The 20105-nt window shown below is 64.3% G+C and overlaps 3 protein-coding genes across 4 annotated transcripts; 1 reads left to right on the top strand and 2 right to left on the bottom strand.

Moving 5' to 3' along the window:
• Positions 1–1180: 1180 nt before the first annotated feature.
• TMEM101 (transmembrane protein 101) lies at positions 1181–4549 on the bottom strand. The gene is made up of 4 exons (XM_077788376.2): positions 4390–4549; positions 3210–3390; positions 2386–2532; positions 1181–1680 (listed from the first exon to the last, which is right to left on the bottom strand). Exons 1-4 carry the CDS (start codon positions 4524–4526, stop codon positions 1372–1374), a joined length of 774 nt encoding a protein of 257 aa, XP_077644502.2. The 5' UTR covers positions 4527–4549; the 3' UTR covers positions 1181–1371.
• A 1034-nt stretch (positions 4550–5583) lies between these two features.
• Positions 5584–13820, bottom strand: LSM12 (LSM12 homolog). The gene is made up of 5 exons (XM_077788378.2): positions 13663–13820; positions 10552–10685; positions 7388–7497; positions 6722–6848; positions 5584–6039 (listed from the first exon to the last, which is right to left on the bottom strand). Exons 1-5 carry the CDS (start codon positions 13781–13783, stop codon positions 5947–5949), a joined length of 585 nt encoding a protein of 194 aa, XP_077644504.1. The 5' UTR covers positions 13784–13820; the 3' UTR covers positions 5584–5946.
• Positions 13821–13970: 150 nt separating this feature from the next.
• On the top strand, positions 13971–19785 carry G6PC3 (glucose-6-phosphatase catalytic subunit 3). Of its 2 annotated transcripts, none has more exons than XM_085561708.1 (7): positions 13971–14018; positions 15215–15441; positions 16871–16977; positions 17101–17191; positions 17489–17607; positions 17686–17827; positions 18733–19785. In XM_085561708.1, the coding sequence occupies exons 2-7, from the start codon at positions 15224–15226 to the stop codon at positions 19082–19084; spliced, it is 1029 nt and encodes a 342-aa protein (XP_085417834.1). In that variant the 5' UTR covers positions 13971–14018; positions 15215–15223; the 3' UTR covers positions 19085–19785. The 2 variants fall into 2 exon arrangements, with proteins under 2 accessions (XP_085417834.1, XP_077644499.1); XM_077788373.2 differs by having other exon boundaries at positions 13972–14074.
• Positions 19786–20105: the final 320 nt, after the last annotated feature.

Here is a 20105-nt window from a genome sequence, read left to right as displayed (position 1 = left end):
CCCGCACGGCCGCGGGGTGCGGAGCCGGCGGGACCGGGGGGCTGCGGGGACCCCCCCGCGGTGGCACCGCGCTGGCACCGGCGGCCCCGGGCCAGGCCGGGCGGATCCGGGCGCTTCTGCCCCATTGCTCCCAGTGACGGCAAACAGAGATTTTCCAAAGGTCGCGGGATGGCTCCGCCGCGGGGGGGGCGCGGCTGCAGCCCCGGTACAGCGGGGACGGGCGGGGGTCGCTGCCTGCCCCCCTCTGCCGGGGCAATGGGGAGGAGGAGGAGGGTCCGGGGGTGCGGGAGCGGGGCTGGAGCTGCCGGGGGTCCCGGGGGGGCGAGAGCCGCGGGGCCCCCCCGAGCAAACAGGGCTCTGCCGCCTGGCCGCGTTTTATGGCCCCGGTTCCGGCGGAGGCGACATCAGCGCTCCCGGAGGAAGGAGCTTATCGGCCGTGTTTGCTTTTCCGGACACCGGGGAGGACAGGGACACCGGGGGGGACAGGGACACCGGGGGGGACACGGACACCGAGGGGGACAGGGAAACCGGGGGGGACACGGACACCGGGGAGGACAGGGACACCGGGGGGGACAGGGACACCGGGGGGGACACGGACACCGGAGGGGGGGACACGGGCATGGCGGGGGACGGGACACGGGCACCGGCCCAGCCCAGGGAGGGGACACGGACAGCTCGGGGACAGGACGAGGGCACTGAAGCCTCAGCCCAGGGGGCCGCGGGGGTTGCCAGCCCCTCCCGGGTCCCACCGGGCCCCCCCCGTGCCAGAACCCCCCCAAGCCCTCGGCCGAGTCCCCGCAGGGGCTCCCCCTCAGCCCCTCAATGTCACATCCCGCCCCAGAGCCGGCCCCAAAGTGGCTCCCCATGAGGGTCCCCCCAAAAACAGCCCCTCCACCCCAAGCTGCTAAAGGAGCTCTGCCCCCCAAGCCCCCCAAAAGTGACTCCCCAAATCAGCTTCCCCAAATTGACTCCCCCAAATCAGCTCCCCTGAATCAGCTCCCCCAAAGCGACTCCCCTGAAGCACTTTTCCCCCACAGAAGTTCTTCCCCCACCACCAGCTCCCCAAAGCCCCCCTGCCCTGCAGTTCCACAACCCCAAATGCAGTTTGCACCCCAAAAGCTGCAGCCCCTCACCCTGGTGCCCCGAGCCTGGGGTGAGACGTTAAAGATTTCTCACCACATCGGTAAAAATACATTTTTTTGGTGGGGTGGGGGGGGAAGCAGTGACACCCCTCAGCAGGGAGACGGGCCCTGGCCACACAGTGGCCGCCACCCCCCACCAGAATTATCAAATATTTACAAACAGCACCAAAAAAAAACCAAAACAAAAGAACCCTTCAAGGAATAAATAGCGGCGCTGCCCAAGAACCCCTCAGCCGTCGGTGGCCAGGATGACGGCGGCGCCGAAGATGCCGACGTTGTGGCCGATGAGCTTCATCTGGTTCCAGAACTCGACGCGGCGCAGGGCGTGCCAGTAGGCCAGGTTGCCGTCCACCAGCAGGATGGCGGGCGGCAGCAGCACGGCCAGCACCTGCGCCGCCGCCCGCACGTAGCAGCCCGACAGGAAGGCCAGCGCCAGCAGCCCGTAGAGCAGGAAGAGCAGCTGCAGGGCCACCTCACCTCCAAGAAGCCGCTCCAGGTAGGCCAGGCGGTCCTCGGGGCTGTGCTGCAGCGAGTAGGCCTGGGGGGGGGACAGCGGGGACGCTCTGGGGACGGCGGCGGTGCGGCCGTGCCCGGGGGGTGGCACCGGACGGGGTTGTGGTGGCGGTGGTGGCACTGGGAACCACCCCCCCGAGGACAACTGCTGGCCAAGGCTTCTGCCCTGGGGATGGCGTGGCCTTGGTGGCACTGGTGACACCACCCTGAAGCTGAGTGGCACTGGAGCCACCACCCTGAGGCTTGGTGACAGCGTGGGCAGTGGCACTTGTGACAGCAACCTGAACCTGAGGCTCAGTGACAGTATGGCCTTGGTGGCACTGGTGACACCACCTGAGGCTCGGTCACAGCATGGGCTTGGTGACCCTGGTGCCACCACCTGAGGCTCAGTGACAGTGTGGCCTTGGTGGCACTGGTGACACTATTCCTGAGGCTCAGTGACAGTATGGCCTTGGTGCCACTGGTGCCACCCCCTGAGGCTCAGTGACAGTGTGGCCTTGGTGGCACCGGTGACACTATTCCTGAGGCTCAGTGACAGTGTGGGCTCGGTGGCACCGGTGCCACCACCCTGGGGCTCCCAGCAGGGACAATCTGGAGCACTGTGAGCACTGTCCCAAGGTTCCTCCCACAGGGAAATGTGTCCCCAGCCCGCAGCACAGCAGCACAGAGGTGTCCCCAGCTGTCCCCACCGTCCCCAGGTATCCCCACTGTCCCCTGTCCCCGTGGTCACCTGGCAGATGAGGTAGATGCCCAGCAGCACCTGCCCGGTGGCCTGCAGGGAGCGGCTGCGGGGCCGCTGCCGGTAGAGCTCGCCGGCGCCGCTGGCCAGGATCAGGAAGCCGCCGATGACGGCCACGGTGCGCGAGTACATCCGCACCTGCGGGGAACCGGAATCGGGAACGGGCACGGGGACAGGAACGGGCCAAAGGTACACCGTGGCCACAGGGGTGATGGACGGATGGATGGATGATGGATGGATGATGGGTGGATGGATGGATGATGGGTGGATGATGGGTGGATGGATGGATGATGGATGGATGATGGGTGGATGGATGGATGATGGATGGATGGATGATGGATGGATGATGGATGATGGATGGATGATGGATGGATGGATGGATGATGGATGGATGATGGGTGGATGGATGGATGGATGGATGATGGATGGATGATGGGTGAATGGATGATGGATGGATGATGGATGGATGATGGATGATGGATGGATGATGGGTGGATGGATGGATGGATGATGGATGATGGATGGATGATGGATGATGGATGGATGATGGATGGATGGATGGATGATGGATGGATGATGGATGATGGATGGATGGATAGAGATGGATGGATGATGGATGATGGATGGATGGATGGATGGATGATGGATGGATGGATGGATGATGGGTGGATGGATGGAGGATGGATGATGGATGGATGATGGATGGATGATGGATGATGGATGGATGATGGGTGGATGGATGGATGGATGGATGGATGGATGGATGATGGATGGATGGATGGATGGATGATGGATGGATGGAGGACAGGTCTGACCTTGAGCCAGTCTCCGTAGTGCGCGTGGCCGCCGACGTGGCTGGCGTAGGTGGCCAGGGCGAGCTGCAGCGCGGCGCCCAGGGCGAACCAGCGCCGCTTGACGCCGAAGGACATGAAGCTGGCGCAGAGCACGGCCGCGCCCATGTCCACGTACAGGTAGGGCACCGGGATGTCCGGCTTCCTGCGGGGGCGGCGCGGCGGCTACGGCACCCCGCGCCCGGCCGGAGCCCCGCGGCCTCCGAAGGGTTAATGGGGACTGCGGGCCTGGCCCTGCCCCACAGAGCCCCTCTGGGCCCCTCTAGACCCCCATGGATTCTTCTGGGCCCCACAGGCCCCCTCTGCTGCTCTGTCCCCTCCCCCAGACCCCAAATCCTCCTCTGGACCCCAACACTGCCGGGGTCTCCCCTCATCCTCAGGCAGCAGCTCCGAGCCCCACCTCACACTCCACCTGCCCCAGCCCCACCGAGGGTCCCTGCCCTGTCCCCACCGAGGGTCCCGAGCAGCCCCACACTCACCCAGGAGCCCCCCAGCTGCCCCACAGCCCCAGTCCCCCAAAACCACCCCCAACCTCCCCAGCCCCAACCCTCCAGGGCCACCCCCATCCCCCCAGGACCACCCCCAACCCTCCAGGGCCACCCCCAGCCCCCCAGGACAACCCCGAACCCCGCAGGAGCACCCCCAGGACCACCCTCAACCCCTCAGGACCATCCCCAGCTCCCCAGAAACACCCCCAGCCACCCAGGCCCCACAGCCCCAGGACCCCAGAAACACCCCCAGCCCCCCAGGGCCATCCCCAGCCTCCCAGGACAACCCCCAACCCCCCAGGGCCATCCCCAGCCTCCCAGGACCACCCTCAACCCCTCAGGACCATCCCCAGCTCCCCAGAAACACCCCCAGCCCCCCAGGACCACCCCCAACCCCCCAAAACCACCCCTAGCTCCCCAAACCCCCCAGCCCCCCACCACCACCCCCAACCCCGCAGGAGCATCCCCAGACCCCAGGACCATCCCCCAGCCCCCCAAACCCCACAGCCCCAGCCCCCCCTGCCCCCCAGGCCCCACAGCACCGGGCCTCCCCCGCCTCCCGCAGCAGCCGCTGCTGCACCCGCACACTCGGGGCTCGCCGCCCCTCGCAGGCCGCGGCTCTGCCCCGAGCCCCGCCCGCGCTCCCGGTGCCGCACCGGCGCAGGTCGGCGCGCTCGGCGCAGAGCAGCAGCCCGCTGAAGCAGTGCCAGAAGGGGAAGCGGGTGAGCAGGACGCCGCCGCCCGCCGTCAGCAGCCGCAGCGCCCGGCGCCGCCAGCCGCGGCCCGCCGCCATCGCCGCGCCGCCGGAAGTGCCGCGGGGCCACGCCCCCCTCCCGCCAGCCACGCCCCTTTAATTGGGGCGCGCTCATTAAGCTCAAACCGCGCCCCGCCGCGCCCACGGCGGCTCCTGCCCCGCATGAACGGCGCCGCTCCGGTACGGCCGCGCTCACCGAGCCGCCCCCGCCCGCCACGGGCCGCCGCTTCTCCCCGAAAGCGCGCACGTCAATCAAAGCGGCCCTCAGGGGAATGCCACGCCCCCTCGCTGAAGCCACGCCCCACAACGGAGCCAAACCCATCTCGTAGGCCACGCCCACCCAGTGACCACGCCCACTCAATGACCGCACCCACTCGTTAACCACGCCCATCCACTGACCACGCCCACCCAATGACGTTTTTAATAACCACGCCCACTCCGTAATAACGCTTTGCATAGCCACACCCACTTCGTGACCACGCCCACTCAATAACGCTTTGAATAACCACGCCCACTCATTGACCACGCCCCCTCCGCGCCCCCATTGAGCCCCCACAGACGCCGGTGATGGTTAAAAAAATTTCGGGTTTTTATTGGTTTTTTTTTTTTTTTTTGCTAAACAAGACTAAAAAATTTTTTCCTTTTTTTTTTCCTTTTTTTTTTTTTAAGTAGTTTTTTTTGTTTTTAATCTTCAATTTTCCTACGGGCAGGGCTTGAATTGTTCGGAGTTTTGATCTGCTTTTTTTTTAATTAAAAGCAAAAAAAAAAAAACCAAACAAAACAAAACAATGAAAGGAAACAAAACGGGGAGAAGGAGGATCGTGACAAATAAAAATTAAAATTAAAAAAGAAATTAAAATTAAAAAGGGCAAAAAAAAGAGTTAAAAACATAAAGGAAATGGGGGAAAACCCAAATCCAGGTTCTGGCTGCTCCCGAGGGGATGTTGGAGGCTTTTTTTGCCATGACCCTGCTGGATGCAGACAAATATTTAAAGGACATTTTAATATATATTTATATATATATTTAAAGATAAGAAAAATAAGACTAATTCAAGCCTTGCCCTGTGCAAACAAAATTAAAACGAGACCACGCTGGTCGTGAGGGTCCCGGGTCGGCCACCACAGTCAGCTCGTTAGCTTTATTTTCTGGAGGGGTTTTTGGGGAAGAGGGAGGCAGGAATTGGGAGGAAAAAGGGAAAAAAAAGCCAAAAAATAAAATTAACAGAGTCTGACTGGCTGGAAGGAGAAACCATGGCAGAAAAACAAAGTCTGTTAGTCAAGTAATGCATGAGGAGCTTTAAATTATTCTCTTTTCTCGTTTGTTTTAAAGTTCTAAAGTTCGGGATTGGTTGAGATTCCCCAAAGAGAGAGAGAGGGGGGAAAAAAAAAAAAAAAGGAAATAAAAGTTGAAGTGCCCCCGGAGACGGGGCCACGGGGTGGGTGGTGGCCCCAGGTGGCCTCAGGATGACAGGGACGTGTCCTTCTGTGTCTGCTGTGCTTGTGAACGCTGCAGGACCTTCTGGCTCTCCACGTCCCGAAAGTGTTTCTCCACCTGCGGGCAGGGGGCACGGGGGGTCAGGGGAGGGACCCCAGAGGGGCTGGGGGGCCTCAGGAGGGGCTGGGGGAGCCCCAGGAGGGGCTGGGAGATCCTTAGGAGGGGCTGGAGACCCATGAGGAGGGGCTGGAGACCCTCAAGGAGGGGCTGGGGGATCTCCAGGAGGGGCTGGGGGAGCCCCAGGAGGGGCTGGGGGATCCTTAGGAGGGGCTGGAGACCCCTGAGGAGGGGCTGGAGACCCCCGGGAGGGGCTGCAGACCCCGAGGAGGGGCTGGAGACCCTGATAAGGGGCTGGAGACCCCAAGGAGTGGCTGCAGACCCCCGGGAGGGGCTGGGGACCCTCAAGGAGGGGCTGGAGACCCTCAAGGAGGGGCTGCAGACCCCCGGGAGGGGCTGGGGACCCTCAAGGAGGGGCTGGAGACCCTCAAGGAGGGGCTGCAGACCGCCGAGGAGGGTCTGGGGACCCCTGAGAAGTGGCTAGAGACCCCGAGGAGGGGCTGGAGACCCTGAGGAGGGGCTGGAGACCCTCAAGGAGGGGCTGCAGACCCCGAGGAGGGGCTGGGGACCCCCAAGGAGTGGCTGCAGACCCCGAGGAGGGGCTGGGGACCCCCGGGAGGGCTCCTGGCTGTCCCCAGGACGCAGTGCCCCCCTGCCCAGCCCGTGCCCAGCCCGCACTCACTATTTTGCGTACGTGGCTCAGGGCGCTGCCCTCTTTGCCTTTGCAGTTCTCCACCTGGTACGGGGGGGCGATGACCACCTCCTCCATCACCACGATGTTCTTCTCCTGCCATTTACAGTCCTTAATGCTGCGGGGAGCCAGGGGGGACAGCGTCAGGGACCGTCCCCGAGGGGCACGCAGCCCCCCGGGCCACCGGGGCAGGGCAGGGGGTGGGATGGGGCAGGAAGGGCAGGGAGACCCCCACCCACTGAGGATCCCACCCAGGACACACCCGAGCCTGCCAAGGCAAACCCAGGGCACCAGGAATGGCAGTGGGAACCCAAAAAAGGAGAGTGGGGACCCCAAAAAGGAGCGTGGAGACCCTGAGGTGGGAACTGGGACCCCAGAAAGGAGCGTGGGGACCTCAAAAAGGTTGTGGGACCCCAAAAAGGAGTGTCGGGACCCCAAAAAGGAGCATGGGGAGCCTAAGGTGGGAACTGGGACCCCAAAAAGGAGCGTGGGGACCCCGAGGTGGACACTGGGACCCCAAAAAGTAGCATGGGGACCTCAAAAAGGCTGTGAGACCCCAAAAAGGAGTGTGGGGACCCTGAAGTGAGCACTGGGGACCCCAAAAAGGAGCGTGGGGACCCCGAGGTGGGCACTGGGGACCCCGAGGCGGGCACTTACGTCTTATGGATGGTCTGGAAGAGCTGCTGCCCCTCCAGAGAGACACCAGCACTAATTGCATACGCCTGGCTCATCTTCTCCTCCTTCTCCGTCCGTGCTTTGTTGGCAAGCTGGGGAAGCACAGGGACAGGGAATTGGGCTGGCAGCAGTGAGGGGACACACGGGGACCCCCGGACACGGCTCTGCCCCCTGTGATTCCAGCCTCAATTCCCCTTTGGAAGCACCCTCACGGCTGCTGGGGCCTCACAGAGATTTGGGGGTGGTGGTGCCATCACACCCCCCTGCCCCTTCCCCTCTTCTGGAAAAATTCTGGCATTTCACTACTCAGTTCACTGGGGATGGGGATGGGGAAGGGGAAGAGGAGCCTGGAGCACCCAACACGCTGGGAGTAGACTCTCCACGCAGGAGTAGGAGCAACTTTAGCCTGCAGCAGTTGGTTTGTTCCCAAAAAACAACCAGAATTGGTTATCTGGGAGCCGCATCCGTGTGTGGGGAGGTGTGATTACACACAGGGTGCTGGAATAGAGCTGGAAAACCCCGACCCTGGCATCCCCCGTGCTGCATCCCGTGGATGTGGGAGGAGAAGGAAGCAGAGCCTGGAGGCAGCAGCCGTGGACCAGCCGCCTTTTCCTGGCTGGAGCTGCCGCAGTGGAGGAGCCACAGCAGCATCATCATCCCTCCTCTTCCTCCTGCTGGAGCCTCCTCATTGCTGGGAGCGCACCCAGAGCTGGACTGGCTTCCTGCTGCTGGCCGAGGGGGCTCCACCCCTTCCAAAGCCCCTCTGAGGGCAGAACAGCCCAGCTCCCTGTGAGCGGGGACACTTCAGTGCCCTAAGGGCACCCCGAGTCTGCTCCTGGTGGGAGCAGGCGCTGCAGGAGCACGGGGACGCTCCCCGGGCGCTCCCGGGATGCCCCAGCAGGGCCAGGAGCCTTCCTCACCCTCACACGGCCCCCACCCCATCCCAGGTGGGAATGGCTCCCTCCAAGACCAGACACATGTCCCACGGGAGCTGCCCTGCACCTCACACCCTTTCCAGAGGGAAATGCACCCCTTTCCCCAGGAGGAAATGCACCCCTTTCCCAGTGGGAAATGCACCCCTTTCCCTTTAGCAAATGTACCCCTTTCCCATTAGGAAATGCACCCCTTTCCCATTAGGAAATGCACCCCTTTCCCATTAGGAAATGCACCCCTTTCCCAGCGGGAAATGCACCCCTTTCCCAGCAGGAAATGCACCCCTTTCCCAGCAGGAAATGTACCCCTTTCCCATTAGGAAATGTACCCCTTTCCCAGTGGGAAATGCACCCCTTTCCCTTTAGCAAATGTACCCCTTTCCCATTAGGAAATGTACCCCTTTCCCATTAGGAAATGCACCCCTTTCCCATTAGGAAATGTACCCCTTTCCCAGGAGGAAACGGTTCAGCTCCAGCCCCTGGATCCCAGCACTCGGCTCCAGCCCCTGGATCCCAGCACTCCCAGCAGCTCCCTGCACACACCTCGTCAATGGATGAGTCACTCCCTGCTCCCTCGGGCTGAATGAGGAATTCAGGGACCGTGGGGGCCACCAAGGTTCATGCCAGGGCCACCAGGGCCATGCCAGGGTCCCCCGGGGCCAGGGTGGCTCCTGATTCCACTTGGGTGCCAGCAGGCTGGGGAGATCCAGGGGGTCCCTCCGAAATCCCCCTGGAATGGCCCCGGGTGGCTGTGCCGAGCAGAGGGCCAGCCCCGTGGGTGTCCCCAAAAGTCCCCAACGCTCTGGGTTCCAGTGCCCACAGCTCCTCCTCCCAGTACGACCAGTCCCGGCCAGCAACGTCCCAGCCCAGCCCGCCGTGGGGAAGGGGCTGTGGGGCAGCCCCACAGAACAGCCCCCCTGCCACTGGAACTGCCAAGCCCACCGCAGCCTCGTTCCCCACACACCAAACCACGGGGGCACTGGAATTCCTGGGGGGCTCCCAAAGTGAGAGCTGGAATTCCTGGGGGGCTCCCAGAGTGAGCTCTGGAATTCCTGGGGGGCTCCCAAAGTGAGCTCTGAATTCTTGAGGGGCTCCCAGAGTGAGCACTGGAAATCCTGAGGGGCTCCCAAAGTGAGCTCTGGAATTCCTGAGGGGCTCCCAAAGTGAGCACTGGAATTCCTGAGGGGCTCCCAAAGTGAGCTCTGGAATTCCTGGGGGGCTCCCAAAGTGAGCACTGGAATTCCTGAGGGGCTCCCCACACTGGAATTCCTGAGGGGCTCCCCACACTGGAATTCCGGGGGGCTCCCCACACTGAGGAATCCCTGTGGGTGCCAGCTGAGCACCCTGTCCCCCCCGGATCCATCCCAGCACCGAGGGCTCGGGGTCCCCTTCCCATCCTTCCACTTCCCTGGGAACCAGCAGTGATCCCGTCCCAGGATGGATGAAAAGCCATTCCTCAGCATTCCGTGAGCTCCCCTTTGTGAGTTCAGCTTTACCCAAAATGCCAAAATCTACACCCAAACCAGCATCATCCAGACCCCAAACACCACCACCAGACTACCAAAACCCAGGCTCCAAACCCCTCAAAATGCAAGCCCCAAAACATCACCTTAGACCCCAAAAACACCAAAATCCAAGTCCCCAAATGCCAAAAATTGAGACATAAAATCTGGGCTCCAAAACCACCCAAAAACCAGACCCCAAATGCCAAATGCCCGGACCCTTAACCCAACCAAATCCAGGCCTCTGACTGCCAAAATTCAGATGCCAAACTGGTGAAATCCAGCCCCAGATCACCAAACCCCAGCCCCAGGAGGGAACGCTGGGAAGCTGCTCCAGTGGCAAATCCTGCTGGATCCCTGCAGGATTTGGGGGGATCCCTGAAGGATTTGGGGGATCCCTGCAGGATTCCTGGGGGGGATCCCTGCAGGAGTCCTGGGGGGATCCGTGAAAGATTCTGGGGGGGATCCCTGCAGGATTTGGGGGATCCCTGCAGGATTCCTGGGGGGGATCCCTGCAGGATTTGGAGGGATCCCTGCAGGATTTGGGGGGATCTCTGCAGGAATCCTGGGGGGGATCCCTGCAGGATTCCTGGGGGGGATCCCTGCTGGATTTCGGGGGGATACCTGCTGGATTTCGGGGGGGGTCCCTGCTGGATTTGAGGGATCCCTGCAGGATTCCTAGGGGGGATCCCTGCTGGAGGGGCTCTCTCACCTTGCTGACGTTGAGGGAGGCTAACGGGGGAGGCGTTTCCGTGCGGTCGTTGATTATTTCCACTTCTGACACGTACTGTAGGTTTACGAGCAGGATGTCTGCGTGGTTGGGCTTGCCGCTGGACGAGGGGCATTCTGGAGTGGGGGGTCAAGGAAAACGCACCCAGAGAGGTTTGGGAAGCTGGGAACAGCCCGGAGGAACGGCCCGGAGCACAGAGAGAGGTTTGGGGAGCTGGGAACCGCCCGGAGCACAGCAGGAGCAGGGCGGCTTTGGGGGAGCTCCCTGCTCCCCTGCCCTGCCAGGGACCATCAGTGATCCCACGTTTGGTGTTGATCCCAGCCCATCCCAGCTCCGGACTGAGCTCCCCTGCCCTGCTGCACCACCACCACTGAACCAGCTCCCCCAAATTTGCTCTTTTTCCACCAGAACTCTCTCCTTCCCACAGGCAGAAGGTCCCGGGGAGCATTCCCTGCTCTGGGAGGAATTCCCAGCAGAGGGATGCATGAGGTGGGTGGTTGGAGCTGCTGTTGGGAATGAGACAGCACCCCCAAAAAAACACCACCCCTTCCAGAGTGGAGAGAATTCCTGCACAATTCCTCTGCTCCCGGGAGGGTGGAGGGACGGATGGATGGATAGATGGATGGATGGATGGATGGATGGATGGATGGATGGATGATGGATGGATGGATGATGGATGGATGGATGGATGGATGGATGATGGATGGACGGATGATGGATGGATGATGGATGGATGATGGATGGATGGATGGATGATGGATGGATGGATGGATGGATGGATGATGGATGGATGGAGGGATGGATGATGGATGATGGATGGATGATGGATGGATGGATGATGGATGGATGGAAGATGGATGGATGATGGATGGATGATGGATGGATGATGGATGGATGGATGGAAGATGGATGGATGATGGATGGATGGATGATGGATGGATGGATGGATGATGGATGGATGGAAGATGGATGGATGATGGATGGATGGATGGATGATGGATGGATGGATGGATGATGGATGGATGGAAGATGGATGGATGATGGATGGATGGATGGATGGATGGATGATGGATGATGGATAGATGATGGATGATGGATGGATGGATGATGGATGGATGGAAGATGGATGGATGATGGATGGATGGATGATGGATGGATGGATGGATGATGGATGGAGGAAGCACAGCATGGAGAACCTCTTCCATGCCAGCACCATCTCCTGGAAGAGATCCCCGTGGAAGGCCCTGCTCCTCTCCCAGCCCCCTGAGCACAAGGTGGAGCCCCCCCAAAATCGCCGCTCAGTGAGCAGGAAGCCAGGGAATTCCATCCAGCTGTGGAAGAAGAGCTGGATTTTGGGAAGGGCCCAGCCCCCCTGGGGCCGACAGGCAGCGCTGAGCAACCTGTGAGACCTGCTGGGACTTTCCTCCAGTGGGACCCGGCAGCTGCCCTGGCTCCAGCCACATCCCAGGCACCCAGGGGCCCTTCTCCTGTCGTGCTTCCCACAGCCCAGGCCACAAAAGCCTCTCCCAGCCCCCCAGTCCCTGCAGAAGCCACCCCTGTGTCCCCAAACCCACCCCTGTGCCCCAAACCCACCCTGGTGCCCCCAAACCCAACCCTGTGCCCCCAAACCCACCCCTGTGTCCCAAACCCAACCCTGTGCCCCCCAACCCACCCCAGTGCCCCCAAACCCACCCCAGTGCCCCCAAACCCACCCCTGTGCCCCCAGCCCACACCTGTGCTCCAAACCCACCCCGGTGCCCCAAACCCAACCCTGTGCCCCCAAACCCACCCCTGTGTCCCCAAACCCAACCCTGTGCCCCCAAACCCACCCCAGTGCCCCCAAACCCACCCCTGTGCCCCCAACCCACACCTGTGCTCCAAACCCACCCCTGTGCCCCAAACCCAACCCTGTGCCCCCAAACCCCAGCACCAGCCCTGAGCTGAGCTTTCCCCCCACCCGGGGCCCCCCAGTGCTTCCCGAAGCCTTTCCCCGTTCCTTGCAGGCTCCAAACAAAACCAGATCCACGTCTATTCCTACTGGGGAGGCCGGGACCCCCCCACTGCCCCCACTCACCCCAATCCAGCGCTCCCAGCCCCCCACAGTGAATGCCACACCCCCACTCACCCCACTACAGGGTTCCTCGCTGCCCCCCCAAAAAAAACCCTCCAGGACGGCACAGTCCGCCCCATCCTCCCCAAAACTGGGTGCTCCTGTGCCCCCCTTCAAGCCAGTACAGGGCTCCCCACTGCTCCCATCCCTTTATAATCCAGGACCCTCATTCACCCCAAAACGGGCTCCAAATCCCCCCATTCCCCCCTAACCCAGGCTCCCCAATCCCCCCAAAACCTCCGTGCCGGGCTCCCCACTCCCCCCTAAGCTCTTTATAATCCAGGACCCCCATTCACCCCAGAATGGGCTCCCAATCCCCCCAAAACAAACCTCTCCGCTCCCCCCAAAACCTCCCTGCCAGGCTCCCAACTCCCCCCAACCCTTTAGAATACAGGATTCCCTAAGCTCTTTATAATCCAGGACCCCCATTCACCCCAAAACGGGCTCCCAATCCCCCCGTTCCTCTCTAACCCAGGCTCCCCAATCCCCCCAAAACCTCCCTGCCGGACTCCCCACTCCCCCAACCCTTTAGAATACGGGATCCCCTAAGCTCTTTATAATCCAGGACCCCCATTCACCCCAAAACGGGCTCCCAATCCCCCCAAAACCTCCGTGCCGGGCTCCCCACTCCCCCCTAAGCTCTTTACAATACAGGGCCCCCACTCACCCCAAAACGGGCTCCCAATCCCCACATTCCCCCCTAACCCAGGCTCCCCAATCCCCCCAGAACAAACCTCCCCGCTCCCCCCAAAACCTCCCTGCCGGGCTCCCCACTCCCCCCACCCCTCGGGGGTCTCCCCGCTGCCCCTCAAACCCCTCCCTGTCGCCGCCCACCTCCATCCCCTCGCAGCCCTTCCCCTCCTTCGCCCCCTTTCCCCTCCCTCCCTCACGCCCCCCCCCCCCCCATCGGGCGGGCCGCAGAGGCCCGAGCGGGCCGCGCCGGGGCCGGGAGCAGCGGCGGCGAGGCGCGGGCGGGTGGATACTGAGCGCCAGCATCTTGCTGGGGTAGTCGAAGGCGACGACCTCGCCCTGGAGGCGCTGCTCCTGGCAGGTGCGGCAGGACACCTGGCTGCCCACGCTGAAGTACTCGCCCGGCGCCGCCATCTTGTCCGCCCGCAGCGCCCGCGGCTCCGCTCGCCTCGGCCAGGCGCGGCGGGGGCGGGGCCAGGCGCCAGCGAGGGCGGGGATTGGCGCTCCGCCCCGCCGATCTGCTCCGCCCCGCGCGCTGATTGGCCGGGCCCGCCCCCCCCACGCGCACCCGGGCGAGGTTTGGCCCTCCCGCCCCGCCGTAGCGCGGCGCCGCGCGGGCGGTGCTGGGAAGTGTAGGCGGAAGAGGGCGGTGAGAGCGGCGGGAGGGAGCGCTGAGGGGCGGCCGGGATGGAATCCGCCCCTCAGGTACCGCCCGCCGGTACCGGGGCTGGGCAGCGCCTCCGGGAGGCGCAGGGGCCGCAGAGCCCGCCGGTGGGGACGGGGAGACCGGGGGTCTTGGTGTAGGGAGAGCCTAGGGAGGCCTCGGGCCTGAGAGCCCAGGCAGGCCCAGAGGGAGCCCAGAGGGAGCCCAGGGATGCTCAGGGATGTTCAGGGATGCTCAGAGATGGTCAGGGATGCCCAGGGATGTTCAGGGATGCCCAGGGATGTTCAGGGATGCTCAGGGATGCCCAGGGATGTTCAGGGATGCCCAGGGATGCTCAGGAGCCGCTGCAGGGAGAGCCCAGGGAATCCTCAGGGAATAGCAAGGGAGGCTCCAGGGAGAGCCCAGGCGTTCCGCAGGATAACCACAGGACAGGGAAACCCCAAGGAATAACAAGGGAGGCTCCAGGGACTCCCCAGGCCTTCTGCAGAACGCCCACAGGAGCCCCAGGAGGTCTCCAGGGAAGGCCCCAGGGCGGTGGTGGCTCTTTGGAGCATCTGGGCTGCTACAGCAAATCCCACAGCAATCCCTGGGATGCTGCCCCGGCCCCATCCCAGAGCCAGCAGAGGCGTGTCCTGCCCCCGGGCAGGGGCTGGGCACCCGTTTCTGGGCAAGCTTCAGGTGGTCAGTGAGTGCCTGAGCCAGTGCCAAGGCACCCCTGGGGTCCATGGGGATCCATTCCCCTCAGTGCCAAGGCACCCCTGGGATCCATCCCCTCCCACGGCATCCCCATGAGATTCCCAGGGATCCGTCCCCGTCTCCATGGGATTCCCAGGGATCCATCCCCATCCCTACGGGATTCCCAGGGATCCCACCCCCGTTCCCAAGGGATTCCCAGGGATCCATCCCTCCATCCCCATTCCATCCCCACGGGATTCCCAAGGATCCATCCCCATCCCCACAGGATTCCCAGGGATCCATCCCCTCCCAGCCCATCCCCAAGGGATTCCCAGGGATCCATCCCCGTCCCCAAGGGATTCCCGGGGATCCATCCCCGTTCCCAAGGGATTCATGGGGATCCATCCCCATCCCCACGGGATCCCCGGGGATCCACCCCCTCCCAGCCCATCCCCAGGGCACTCCCGGGGTCGGTGCCCGGGCTGACCCGTCCCTGCTGTGCCCAGCCCGGTGCCATGGAGGCCCTGCACGAGGCGGGGATCCGCGCCGCCGTGGCCCTGCAGGCCGGGCCGGCCTGGCTGGAGCGCTTCTGGCTGTTCCTGACGTCCCAGCTGGATCCCAAATCCGTCTACACCGTGTTCTTCCCGCTGGCGCGCGCGCTGGGCAAGCACGTGCCACCGCTGCTGCTCTGGATCGCCCTGCTGGCCGAGTGGCTCAACGTGGTGCTCAAGTGGTGAGGGGCACACGGGGGGCTCCCCGCACCCTGCCGGGGGCTCGGGCACAGACTGACCCCAGCCCGGGCACAGACTGACCCCCAGTTTGGGCACAGACTGACCCCAGCCCGGGCACAGACTGACCCCAACCCAGGCACAGACTGACCCCCAGTTTGGGCACAGACTGACCCCAGCCTGTGGGGTTTGGGCACAGACTGACCCCAACCCGGGCACAGACTGACCCCCAGTTTGGGCACAGACTGACCCCAGCCCGGGCACAGACTGACCCCCAGTTTGGGCACAGACTGACCCCAGCCCGGGCACAGACTGACCCCAGCCTGGGGGGTTTGGGCACACACATTGACTCCCTGCCTGCCTGGGGATTTTGGGGCACAGACTCCCAGCTTGGGGCATTCCGCAGGGTCACCCCAGCCACCCTGAGCAGCCGCCAGCAATTCCGGGCAGAGGAAAGCTCAGGGGGCATCGGGGCTGGCAAACGATCCTGATCCTCTGTGGCTTCATCCTGGAGATGGGATTGTCCTGGGATGGGCTGCAGGGATCCTGCTGGGATGAGCTGCAGGGATCCTGCAGGATCCTGCTCTCCTGGATCCCAGCTCGGGCTGCAGGGACCTTGCAGGGATCCTGCTGTCCTGGATCCCAGCTCGGGCTGCAGGGACCCTGCAGGATCCTGCTGTCCTGGATCATTCAGGATGAGCTGCAGGGACCCTGCAGGGATCCTGCTCTCCTGGATCCCAGCTCGGGCTGCAGGGACCCTGCAGGATCCTGCTGTCCTGGATCATTCAGGATGAGCTGCAGGGATCCTGCAGGATCCTGCTCTCCTGGATCATTCAGGATGGGCTGCAGGGATCCTGCAGGGATCCTGCTCTCCTGGATCCCAGCTCGGGCTGCAGGGACCTTGCAGGGATCCTGCTGTCCTGGATCCCAGCTCGGGCTGCAGGGACCCTGCAGGATCCTGCTCTCCTGGATCCCAGCTCGGGCTGCAGGGACCCTGCAGGATCCTGCTGTCCTGGATCATTCAGGATGGGCTGCAGGGACCCTGCAGGATCCTGCTCTCCTGGATCATTCAGGATGAGCTGCAGGGATCCTGCAGGATCCTGCTCTCCTGGATCATTCAGGATGGGCTGCAGGGATCCTGCAGGATCCTGCTCTCCCGGATCATTCAGGATGAGCTGCAGGGATCCTGCAGGATCCTGCTCTCCTGGATCCCAGCTTGGGCTGCAGGGACCCTGCAGGATCCTGCTCTCCTGGATCATTCAGGATGGGCTGCAGGGATCCTGCAGGATCCTGCTCTCCCGGATCATTCAGGATGAGCTGCAGGGATCCTGCTGGGATCCTGCTCTCCTGGATCCCAGCTCGGGCTGCAGGGACCCTGCAGGATCCCGGCCCGGCTCTCTGGGCTTTCCCAGCCCCGCGCTGTCCCTGCCGCAGGTTCCTGTTCGGGGAGCGCCCGTACTGGTGGATCCACGAGTCGGGGCTCTCCAGCCGGGAGCAGCTCCCGCTGCGCCAGTTCCCGGTCACCTGCGAGACGGGCCCAGGTGAGTCCCGGCTCGGCAGCCCCGGGAGGAGCCCCGGGAGCCCCGTCCCGGCGGGAGGAGCCGTTCTGAGCGGCGGGGAAGGGCTGGGCTCGGCAGTGCGCCTCTCCTGTGCTTCGTCCCCAGGGAGCCCCTCGGGGCACTGCATGATCCTGGCGGCGGCCCTGTGGCCGGTTGTCACCGCCCTGAGCGAGGAGGTGTCCCGGTGCACCCGGAGGTGAGTCCGGCACGGGCAGGGGCAGCGCTGGGGATGTGGGGCAGAACCAGGGGGAGAGGCAGGACGAGTCCCGGGATGGAGACACCGTCCCTTGGGAGCTTCCAGAGTGGAAGAGGGGGTGGATGTGGGACCCCAGCGCCCGTGGAGGGTGATGTGGATCCCTTCCCTCGCTGCAGAGCCGCTCCAGGGGACACATCCCTTCTCTGGCAGCTCGGGAAGGGGCCGGGAGAGCCCCTGAAGCCCCCCAGCAGTTTTAGTTGCCCCGTTCAGCCGTGCTTTCCTCCCGTTCCCTCCCAGCCGGCTGCTGAGGCTGACCCCGTTCCTTGCCTACATCGTCCTGCTGGTGGCCATGGGGCTCTCCCGCATCTTCGTGCTGGCCCACTTCCCCCATCAGGTGGTCACCGGCTCCCTGGCAGGTGAGGGGGGCGCCGCAGCCTTTCCCCGGGCCCCCTCCCGGTCCGTCCCAGTGCCGACCCCGCCTGTGCCCCCGCCAGGGATGGCTCTGGGCTGGGGGCTGCAGCGCTGGCCCCCCAACTTCCTCAAGTGCCGCTTCTTCCTGCTGACGGCTCTGGGGCTGCTCCTGGGCGCGCTGGCCCTGCACGGGCTGGCCACGGCCGCGGGGCTGGACCTGGACTGGTGAGAGCCGGGGGACGGGGGGCAGGGGGGTCCCGGGTGACAGGGGTCTCACAGGGGACAGGGGTGTCACGGGGGAAAAGGGGTCTCACAGGGGAAAAGGGTCTCACAGGGGACAGGGGGGTCCCGGGGGACAGTGGTGTCACGGGGGACAGGGGTCTCACAGGGGGACTGGGCTGCCACAGGGGACAGGGGTGTCACAGGGGACAGGGGTCTGACAGGGGACAGGGGTGTCACGGGGGGACAGGGGTGTCACAGGGGAAAAGGGGTCTCACAGGGGACAGGGGTGTCACGGGGGAAAAGGGTCTCACAGGGGAAAAGGGGTCTCACAGGGGAAAAGGGTGTCACAGGGGACAGGGGTCTCACAGGGGACAGGGGTGTCACAGGGGACAGGGGTCTCACAGGGGGACAGGTCTCACAGGGGACAGGGGTGTCACGGGGGAAAAGGGGTCTCACAGGGGAAAAGGGTGTCACAGGGGACAGGGGTCTCACAGGGGACAGGGGTGTCATGGGGGGACAGGGGTGTCACAGGGGAAAAGGGGTCTCACAGGGGGACAGGTCTCACAGGGGACAGGGGTGTCACAGGGGAAAAGGGGTCTCACAGGGAACAGAGGTCTCACAGGGGACAGGGGGTCCCAGGGGGTCCCGGGGGAAAAGGGGTCTCACAGGGGACGGGGGGGTCCCGGGGGACAGGGGTGTCACAGGGGAAAAAGGGTCTCACAAGGGACAGGGGTCTCACAGGGCACAGGGCTGCCACAGCGATCATCCTTCGGGGGTCTCATGTGCCCACCGGGGAGGGGTACCCAGGGAGCATCCCCGGGGCTCTGCTTCCAGGAGCGTGTCCGGGCTTAGCAGGGGCCGGCTCGGGCGGGGGGCTGCCCCAGGCCGATGCCCGCGCTGCCCCGCAGGTCGCTCGGCCGGGCCAGCTCGCGGTGCTCGGAGCCGGGCTGGCTGCGGCCCGAGACGCGGCCCTGGGCCTCGCTGTGCCGGGCGAGCGGCAGCGCGCTGGGGCTGGCGCTGGCCGCCCGGCGCCCGCTGAGCCGCCGCGCCGCCGAGGAGCTGCGGGCGCTGGAGCCGCCGCTGGGCAGCGCCGCGCTGGGGCTGCTGGCCCTGGACGTGCTGCACAAGCTGCCCAAGAGCGAGGACACGGCGCTCTGGTACCTGAGCGTGGGCGCCCGCTACGCCCTGGGGCCCGTGCTGGTGGGCTCCCTCGTGCCCCAGCTCATCCTCATCCTGCGGCGGCTGCGGGCGACCCCCTAGACCCCCCTCTGGACCGGGGAGGGGGGATCTGCTCCCGGTGCATCGCAGCACAGGGACCCCCACGCTGACCGGGGGGCGCCTGCTCTGTTAGTAGTTCATTCTCACGCTCCTGTTGCCCCAGGGACCCCCGAAACTGAGTAGGGGTCCCCACTCCTGTCCCAGTTCATCCTCATCCTTCGGCGGCTCCGGGAGACTCCCTAGACCGCCCCCCATGAGGGGAGGGGGGATCTGCTCCCGGTTCATCCCCACCAGTCCCAGGGACCCCCACACTGACCAGGGGGTGTCTACTCTGTTGAAGTTCTTTCTCACACTCCTTTTACCCCAGGGACCCCCGAGGTTGAGTAGGGGGTCCCCACTCGTGTCCCAGATCATCCTCAGCCTCTCTTTCCCCAGGGACCCCCGGACCGAGTGGGGGTTTCCGCTCTGTTCCCGGTTCACTCTCACTCCTTCCCCCCAAACCCAGCGGTTCTCCCGGTTGGTGCTCAGCCTCGCCCGCCCCAGGGACCCCCCCTCAGCCCGGGCAGGGGGTCCCGAGCCCCGCGGCTCTGGGGACACAGCCCGGGGACACCGAGCTGCCAGCCCCGTCCCCAGCTGCGCCCTCTGCAGCGGGGACGGGACCCCCGGGACCCCCCCGGGACCCCCCCTCGGCCCGGTGTGCGCGGGGCTGCCCCGTTTGGAACCAAATAAAGCTCCGGAACCGAGCCCGGCCCCGAGTGCTGGGGGACAGCGGGGACAGAGCCGGGATGGGGGGGACAGTGGGGACAGAGCCGGGATCGAGGGGGACAGTGGGGACAGAGCCGGGATCGGGGGGGACAGTGGGGACAGAGCCGGGATTAGGGGGGACAGAGCCGGGATCGGGGGGACAGCGGGGACAGAGCCCCCCGAGCCCAAGGGTGACAAAGGGGACCCGCCCCGCGCCCTCCCTGCGCCTCTCGCCATGCCTGGGGAAACTGAGGCACGTGGGGACACGGCGGTGAGCACGGGGCAGGGAAAGGGGACACGGGGAGAGAGGGACACGGGG

Source organism: Lonchura striata, chromosome 27, assembly GCF_050655825.1.
Source record: "Lonchura striata isolate lonStrDom1 chromosome 27, ASM5065582v1, whole genome shotgun sequence".
NCBI lineage: Eukaryota > Metazoa > Chordata > Aves > Passeriformes > Estrildidae > Lonchura > Lonchura striata.
This window is presented reverse-complemented; position numbering and strand designations above follow the sequence as displayed.